This window comes from Ursus arctos, unplaced genomic scaffold, assembly GCF_023065955.2.
Source record: "Ursus arctos isolate Adak ecotype North America unplaced genomic scaffold, UrsArc2.0 scaffold_22, whole genome shotgun sequence".
Classification (NCBI taxonomy): Eukaryota; Metazoa; Chordata; class Mammalia; order Carnivora; family Ursidae; genus Ursus; species Ursus arctos.
In genome coordinates this window covers 46,215,845-46,225,503 of record NW_026622897.1, presented here as the reverse complement: position 1 = coordinate 46,225,503, position 9,659 = coordinate 46,215,845, and the positions used below count along the sequence as shown (strand labels likewise).

Here is a 9,659-nt window from a genome sequence, read left to right as displayed (position 1 = left end):
GTTTCAATAAATTCCCTCTTTTGCTTAAGCTGGTTTGGTGAGGTTTTGTTGCTTATCCAAACAGACATTTCATTATATCAATTTAAAAAACAACAGCAAAACAAAACAAAACCTGGATTCAAGTTCTGGTTCTACCAGAAATGAGCTGTGACAAGTCCTGTCTCTCTGGGCCACAATGCCATCACCTACAAATGTGAGTCTGGACTGGATGATAGCTGAGGTGCCCTCACCTTCTAATATACTAGACTAGACGTTGATTCCTCTGGGTAATCTCTTGATCTTACAGATCCCTTAAGAAAAATTCCTATTTCTTTAGTTATATCTATTGACTCCAGGTAGTTAAAGTAACAAAAATAGAAATAAAAACACCCCAATTCTTAAGGTCTCTCTTTCCTTGTCTTTCAAAAGCATCATTTATTAATGAGAGAAATGCTTTAAATAAGGTTTATTTCATGTTCCAATTCTTTTTCAATTTAAAATTAAATTCTAGCATATTATAATTAGGCTAACTTAAGGTTGCTGTCTGTAATGAAACATACATTGAAAAACACGTACATAAGACCAAATTATACTTGCATAAAAATATAGCAATTTTTGGCAATACGTCTCTTCACAAAAATGTAACTCATCCAAACAACCAATATTAAATCAAATGGCGAAATATTTTAAAGATCCTAAACAAGTATAAGGTTTCAAGGAAAATATCACAAAATCAATAGTACCTAAAATAAACAGTAAGCATCTCCTCTATTAAGCCCTTAAACCCTGCATTATATAACTTCTTAGGTGATACAGAATAAAAACTAGTATTGTTTCAACCCTTAAATTCTCACTTCAGCAGACTTTTCTCTGATGCTGAAACTAAAATAGTGACCAAATGCTTTGATGGACAACTCATTACAATGAGAACTGAAGGCTTCCGAAACCAGACAAAGATTTTTTTCTGTATCTCCCAGATGCCAGGAAAGTAAGGGAAATATTTCAGTTTCCCACCCAAGAATGCACTCTATATCTGCAATTTAAAAAAATAAGTGCTTTAGAAATGACTGAGCTCAAGGTACAGTTTTTGAAAAGCAGAAAATGTTCCCAAGGCAGGGTGAAGAAAAAAAAATTACTGAGAGAAAATAAAAAGAAACAAGGGGGAAGAAATCTTTCAACAGAGTAGAAACTGTTAGTCTCTCTCTGTGTCCCTGAAAGGTTTTGATCCAACCCTATTTGTTATCCTAGAAAAGCTCTTCTGAAGAAAGGTCTCAGTGTAAGAACTGCTTGAAAGAAGCCAACCCCTTGGAAATAGGAATGGCTCGGCCATTTATTAATGTCAAATATGCTGCCTGCATGAATTAGTCCGCTTGTCTTTTGGAAGCCATACAGAAAAGTTCTCGTGCACCTGCCTCTTAGGACCCTGACACTTCTGACTTCAATGACAGCAGTAACAACCACCAGAAAATAAAATTTAAAAAACAAAATGCTGAATATAACTACATTCTATCTTCTAAATAGTTGATTCATCAATTTTTAAAGGCTTCTCACTGAAGTATCGTCAGTGACTGCAGTATATAAAAGCTTGCTCGGATGTAAAAGCAAAAGCAAACAGAGTCATTCTCCTAAACTGGCAAAATGTAACCAAATTACCACAAAACTGACCTTAGGAACAAAGAGAAATGGAGCAAAAAAAGGCCAGATTTCTTACTGGCAGTACCACAGTGGCAAATATCCCAGAATGGAGAAAAGCTGCCAAATAGAAGAGAGAAAATTAAAGGACTTTCCAAAAGCAGCCAAGCCCAGTGCACACAGCATTCCCAACAGCTGGAGTGAGCTTCAGAAGCAACACACAGGTATAAGGTCCAGCCTTATTCTTTATTTACAGCACAGTTCAAAGTCATTAAATCAAGTACAAAAGAAATGGCTTCCATTTCCTGGATTGGCATCAGAATCCTTCCTACCAGCTGCAATTACATCATTTTTATCTATTTTCTGCTTTTCTTTTTTTCGGGGGGAGGCATGGTGAGTGACAAATGGACCAAAGAGACTTTAACCTCAAAACCAAAAGAAAGCCCTGCTTGCGGAGAAACAAAGGAAGTGACTCTCCCTCTTGGAAAAGGCAGTCAGGACCTCTGCTCCAGTTATGAGGGCCACTGATGGTGTAGGAAAGCTGTCACAAAGAGATTCTTCCTGGAAGTGGCGTGAAGATGGCGAGGACCCGGGATGGGACGGCTGCTGTCCCCACCATCACCCTCTCTTCTATCTCAACCTTCGCCCCACCAAATCTAATGACAAACAAGGAAAAGTAATTACATGTAGAAAACCAAAATGAATGGGAACATGGGTAGAATGAACATAAAAGAAACTGAAAATGATCAAAATTGCTCAGTGCTTCTTTCTCAGACTGGCATAGAAATCTCTGATCCACTGCTTCATGTGTCTAACTTCCATGGAGCGGGCTAATAGCACGGTCGTGGGATCAAAGGCATTTCTGGCTCGGAGATCTAGATGATGGGCCCCTTCTGGGATGGTGATTGCAACCAAGGTGTCTGTGATATCCTTGGTTACTCCACCTCCTGACCAGGGGTCTAGTTCACCATTGCTAAGTGAGGGAAAGAAGAAAAAATAAGATTGTTAGTTTTTCATAACTATACCCGGATAAGATAGGAGAAACCTATTATATGCATAACATCTAAAATTACAAGTTCATAACCTGGGGGATTTGATCTGAGAATCTAATCTGTCATATAAAAAGCTGCTTCGTGCTGGAGTTTTGTAATATTTCTGCAAGCAGATGCAAGAAACAGAATTAGAGAAGGCTAAAGGTGGTTCTCCATGAATCAACCCAGATTATACTAGGACTCGGAATTCAAAAGGCTGAATTTCAATCCCAGCTTCACCCCTCAAAAGCCAGATGACACACAAGCTACCCGACTCAGTTTCCTCATCTGTAAAATAGAGATAATAAGGCCAACATCTTAAGGTTGTTATAAAGGTTAAAACAGATGGTAGGTATGGATGTACTGAATAAGCACAAGTGTCAGGCACAGAGGAGTCCTTCAATTTATACTGGTTTCCCTCGTTTCTAGGACCCAACTACCAGAGTGATTAAAAAAAAAAAAAACTCTCATATTTAAAAATGCTACCTATCTCAGAGGTAAAAACAAACTAACGAAAAACTGCTTTTTTTTTCTTTTTCATTTTTTTTAAAGATTTTATTTATGAGAGAGAGAGAGCGGGAGAGAGAGTGAACAGGAGAGAGGAGCAGAGCAAGAGGGAGAAGCAGGCTCAATGCTGAGCAGGGAGCCTGACTCGGGGCTCAATCCCAATGACCTGAGCCTACAGGCAGATGCTTAACCAACTGAGCCACCCAGGCACCTCTTTTTTTCTTTTTAAATAATACTTTCATCTTATTACAGTACTGTGGGAAATAGGATGGTAGAACTGAAAAAATTCCCCTGGATATGGAATCAGGGACTTCGGGCATTACTCAAAGATCTTCAGTTTATATTAGCTTTTAAGTTAAAGAAATGGTATTTTATTAGTCTTGGCTGGTTCACACAACATTTCAGAATGATGTAAACAGATCAGTCATTAAAACTGGCTATTTAGTTTAGCTGAGTAAAAACCCAATATTCCACTGGTAGCATTCTTAACAATATTGCTAACATTTACATTTCATATAAATGGAATTATACAATATGTAGTCTTTCGTGATCAACTTATTTCACTTTGGCATGATGTTTTCAAGTTTCATTTATGTTGTAGCATGTATCAGTACATTATTCCTTTTTATTGCCAAATCATATTCCATTGTATGGATATATCACATTTTATTTATCCACTCATCAGATGCACATTTGTATTGTTTCCACTTTTTGAGTATTACGAAAAACACTGCTCCCATGAACATCTCCATACAAGTTTTTGCATGGGTGCAAGCTTTCATTTCTCTTGGATATATACCTAAAAATGGAATTTCTGGGATATATGGTGACTTAACCTTTTAATGTACTGTCAAACTGTTCCCAAAGTGGCTACACTATTTTACAATCCCACTAGCAACATATTGTTTCAGGATTTCTTTTCCTTTAGTGCCCGTGGCTCTTGGTCGCACCACTTCAAAGAATGAAGAGGTAGACCAGATGAACAGTGGTGGGCAGCAAAGCAAAGTTTATTAATAGTACAAAGCTCCCAAAGAGGGAGGGCACCTGAGAGGGTTGCCCTCAGAGTTTCTAAGTCCAGGCATTTTTATGAGATTTCTGGCAGGTTGTTTTAATCTGATTAACCCTCCATGCACCTGTCACCCAATTAGGTTTTTGTCCATGCACTCATCTACCTATTAGGTAGTTGTTCACGTGAGGAAGGGTGGAGGGCTCCTTCCAGAGTGGTGTTTCGAAGACTTGGGGATCAAGAGGTCTGCAGCTGCCACTGCCCTAAGGCATGCTGGCCAGCCACAGGCTACCAGATCAAGCTCTTTGCTTAAATACCCCACAGGCTGTTGAGCTGTACCTGGGGCCAGGTTAGGACCCGAAGGCCATTTCCTTCTTTTCTGCCATATACAAGTTCTAAGTCCTCCCAGTAGGAAGACTTAAAGCTGGGGCACTGAGTAAAGCCTAGAATAACAGGATGGGGTCTTTTTCCTTTTAAAGGTAGTTTCTTTGTTTTTTTTGTTTTGTTTTGTTTTTGTTTTGTTTTTGAGAACGAGAGATAAGAGTCTGAGTGGGGCAGGGGACACAGGGACAGGGAAAAGCAGGCTCCCCACTGAGTAGGGAGCCCAACGTGGGGCTCTGATCCCAGAACCCTGAGATCATGACCTGAGCCAAAGGTAGACGCTTAACTGACTGAGCTACCCAGACGCCTCAAAAAATGTTTTGGCAGCGGCCAGATTCAAACCCACGTCCCCAAAGAGACTGGAGCCTTAATCCAGCTCCTTAGAACTCTCAGCCACACTACCACCTGAGCATCCTGAATCAAGGCTAGTTTCCTCTTAAACGCCCCCCCCCCTTTACCCTGCCTGCCTTTCTTCCAACTATCCTCCATTAATATAAGGGTTTCAATTTCTCTATATCCTTGCCAGTACTTATTATCTTTTTGGTTATAGCCATCCTACATAGTTGTGAAATGGAATCTCACTGTGGTTTTGATTTGAATTTCCCAAATGACTTACGGTATCGAGCATTTTTTTCATGTGCTGAATGGCCGGGTGTATATCTTCTTTGAAAAAATATCTATTCAGATCCTTGACTGTTTTTAAATTGAGTTATCAATTAAAATTATTTGATCCATTTTGAGTTAATTTTTTTATATGGCTATGAAATAGGTATCCAACTTCTTTCTTTGGCTTGTGAATATCCTTTCTCCCAGTATCATTTCTAGAAAAAAACTATTCTTTCCCCAATAAATTGTTTTGGTCCTTGTCGAAAAATCAATTGACCATACACATAACAAGGGTTGATTTCCTGATTATCAATTCTCTTCGAAAGATCTGCATGTCTTTCTTTATGACAGTATAATAATGTATTGATTATGGTAGCTTTATAATAAGTTTAAAATAACGAAGTATGAGTTCTTCTTCAAATTTGTTCTTCCTTTTAAAGATTGTTTTGGCTATTCTGGGTCCACTATATTTTTATATGAATTTTAAAATCAGCCTGTCAATTTATGCAGAAAAAAAGCTGAGATTTTGATAGAGATTACACTGAATTTATAGATCAATTTGTGGAAAATTAACACCTTACCAATATTTCTTCTTCCACAAGAACATGAGATGCCTTTCCTTTATTTAGATCTTTAATTTCTTCCAACAATGTTTTGTAGTTTTCAGTGTATAGGTCTTATACTTCTTTTGTTAAACTTATTCCTAAGTATTTTATTCTTGATGCTATTGTAAATCAAATTGCTCCCTAGCATTATTAACTCCACACCTGCATAAGGTGGTTTAGAGTTTACAAAGCCTTTCACATTTGATTGTTACAACAACTCTGTGAGATTGGTTTAATTACAACTCTTTTATAAATGAGAAAACTAGTATCCAGAGAAATTAAATGACTTGCCCAAATCATTCGGCTAGAAATGGCAAATCTGAGATACAAAATCAGGTCTTGTAACCCCAGTCCAATGCTCAGTCTTATACTACATTGCATTTCATGGACATGGGTTGGAAATGAACAGCACATACCCTCTTGACTTGTGTGGTGCAGAGTAAGAAGAGCATGAGCTTCGGGATTAGACACACCTGGGTTCCAGTTCCAGGTCTGCTTCTCAGCTTCCTAATCTCATGGAAGTTTAGATTCCTCAAAATGAAATAAAGACTGAAATACCTAGATTTAAGAATCTGGCAACTATTAGATCACTTTCCCCTGATACTGCACCTCTTGGTATATCTTTATCTACATATCACTTGATTTCACTTACAGAACATTTTTATGTGCATTCTGACATTTGTTTCATGTACATTCCAATTTGCTGATACTGTTACAAAGCCTGAAATAATAAATCTTTAGGGTCACGTTATCAGATATACGAAATGGTTCCCATAATCTACATAATCACTTTTAAAAGTCTCATCTTTAAGTACAATCTATACACAGACTACTATCAAATAATGCCTTTAACGAGGACCTTTCCCCTAAACTTCAAAGGCAAAATTCAACTGCCTACTTGACATTTTTACATGGAAATCTAATTAGACATCTCAAACCTACCAGGTCCAAAACAGAGCTCTTAATACTCCCCAGCTCCCAACCAGCCCTCTCACTATCTTCCCAATCTTTGTTAAAGGCAACCCTATCCTTCTAGTCAGGCCAAAAAGTTTGATGTCACTCTTTAACCTTCTCTTTCTTTCACGTCCAATCGGTCAACAATTCCTGTCAGTTATATCTTCAAAAATATATCCAGAATTTCAACACTTCTCACCACCTCCACTGCCACTGACCCAAATCACCATTATCTCTAGCCTAAATAATGTTTTAACTGACCCTCCAGCTTTTACTCTTATCTCCCTGCTTAGAGCAGCCAATTTGATCTGGTTAAAACCTGAATTAGATTATGTCACTTCTTTGCTCAAAACACTGAGTTTTCCCATTTCACTCAGACCAAAAACCAAAATCTTTACTAGGATCTACAAGTCTCTACATGATCTGGGCCCTCTGTAGCTTCTGATTTTCTCTCCTGCTACTCTCTCCCTCATTAGTTCCACTCCAGCCACACTGACCTCCTTACTAGACCTGGAAGAGAACATGATAAGACATGTACCTCTCAAGGCCTTTGCCCTTGCTTACTCCTTGGTTTATAGTGTTCTTACCCCACCAACCCCATAGCTACCTTCTTCCACTAGATCATTTTTCAAAAGTTCCCCTTTGGTGAGGTGTTCCTTGGTAACTCTCATCTAAAATTGCAAACCTCGGGGTGCCTGGCTGGCTGAGTTGGAAAAGCATATGACTCTTGATCTCAGGGCCATAGTTTCAAGCCCCACATTCACTGTAGAGATTACTTAAGTAAATAAAAGAAATAAAATAAAATAAAATTGCAAACATTTTCCCTTCTCCCGACATTTCACGGCCTCTCCCCTGGTTTATTTTTCCTCCTTAGCACTTAGCTCCTTCTATCATATTTATAGGTACAACCTTTACCTATTTCTCCAACCAGAACACCATGAGGGTAGGGATTTTGTCTCTTTTGTTTATTACTCTATCCACAGTGCCTAGAACCAGGCTTGGCACATGGTAGGAGCCAAATATTTATTGAATGAATGAAAAAAAATGTAAGTGTCTAGCTGTCTGTGGCCTTGTACTAAATGCCCTACAAAGGGATCTATAAATATATGTATGCAAGTTCAGGAACATGAAATCACCTCAGTACTTTTTACAAGGGAAACCAGAGTTAATATAAGTGATTAATATAAATATAGAGAGACTGAACTTCACCTGTGTATACTAGTGGCAAGAACAACAAATTAAGAAGATCTAAGTTGTATACCCTTACCAACCCATGACCTTGGGTAAGTCATCAAACCTCTGTGAACCTTAATTCCCACATGTATTATAAAAAAAAAAATTATTTTTTAAGGTTTTTTTTAATTTTAGAAATAGAAAGAGAGAGAGAGAGAGAGAAAGCAGCAGGGAGGGCCAGAGGGAGAGAGAAGATCTCCGCTGACTAACCCCTCAGCCTGGAGCCCCTAACAGGGCTCAATCCCTTGACCCATGAGATCATGACCTGAGTCGAAACCAAGAGTTAGACAGCTTAACTGACTGAGCCACCTAGGCAACCCCCCAAAAAAATTTTTTAAAGAAAAGATAATGCCCCTCCCTCACAGAGATACTGTGAGGTTCAAGTTAAATAATAATGTGACAGTAAGGTATAAACTATAAAATAATACACAAATGTGCAGTATTATTATAATTATTATGATCATATTCCGTAAGCATGAGAAGTGTTAATACTTCTGAGAGGTAAATGAATCATGAAAAAGGATGTGAAAGCATATCTCACAAAAATTTGGCCAGAAAAGTAATGTGATCAACTTTTTCCAGGTAAATGTACAAACTAAATGAGAAAATAAGCACTTAGGTACATTATATATATGTGTGTGTGTGTGTATATTTGAAATACAATTTTAGTCTACGACCAGATCACCCTCGTCTGATCTCAGAAGCTAAGCAGGGTCAGGCTTGGTTAGTACTTGGATGGGAAATACAATTTTAAACTCCCTGTTCTAGGGGCACCTGGGTGGCTCAGTCGGTTTAGCATCCTACTCTTGGTTTCAGCTCAGGTCATGATCTCAGGGGTCGTGGGATCCAGCCCACCATGGGCTCCCTGCTCAGAAGTAAGTATGCTTGAAGATTCTCTCCCTCTGCCCCTCCCCCAACTCATACGCTCACCCTGTCTCTCAAATAAATCTTTAAAAAAGTCCCTGTTCTAGTCTCACCACACCTCTCTTTACAAACCAAATTAATTCAACTGCACCTTAATAACATCGTTCTTGGGGGGGAAAAAAAACCACTTCAAAAATGTAGATTTTTGATTTTGTGAAAAACAAAAAAGGTAACTCACATGCAAAACAGCAGCCTTAGTTTTCAACTACCAGATAAATTCTTAAAGTAAACTATACAAGGGGTTAGATTCTCTTAAGTGAACAAATAGCCTTTATCATTATTCCAATTTGACAGGACCAACCCAGATAGGAAACTCTCCATTATTTGCAAAACAAAAAGCCATCCCAACAGCCACATAATAAGCAAACTGCATTTGATTTAAAAGGTCATCTGAATCAGCCCAGTGGCTTAGCAACAGTGTTTGGAGTTGCCGAGAGACCTAAGATGCACATGGACTTGAATTTCTTGGTCCTAGACACGTGAAAGCCAAACCAGCCACTGGGACATTTACCAAAAAAAAAAAAAAAATACTGGCTTTCATGAGAGAGTCTAGATGCCTGGATAAAATTCCCAACAGCAAGCTTCTAATCACTGGCAACAATTAATTTGCCTGAGAAATGATATTAAACTAACCAGCTCCTCAGGGACTTCCTTTTGGATTTATATTTAAATAACTAAGCATGACCATTGGTAAGATAATTTCTTACCAGTTGGAGTTGGGGGGAAAATAAATCCTTCTAACAAAACAACTGTGGAATAAAAAAAAATTACTGAAATAGAACGATTAATGGCTACTATTTA

The 9,659-nt window shown here is 38.3% G+C and overlaps 1 protein-coding gene across 3 annotated transcripts in view; it reads right to left on the bottom strand.

The window, feature by feature from the left end:
• Nucleotides 1-389: 389 nt before the first annotated feature.
• PRCP (prolylcarboxypeptidase) overlaps nucleotides 390-9,659 on the bottom strand; it is a 70,302-nt gene continuing 61,032 nt past the window's right edge. For all 3 annotated transcript variants that reach the window (XM_026518204.4, XM_048217342.2, XM_048217343.2), the window contains exon 10: nucleotides 390-2,584. In XM_026518204.4, coding sequence (XP_026373989.1) covers nucleotides 2,368-2,584 — 217 coding nt within the window. In that variant the 3' untranslated portion in view covers nucleotides 390-2,367. The remainder of the gene's footprint in view (nucleotides 2,585-9,659) is intronic.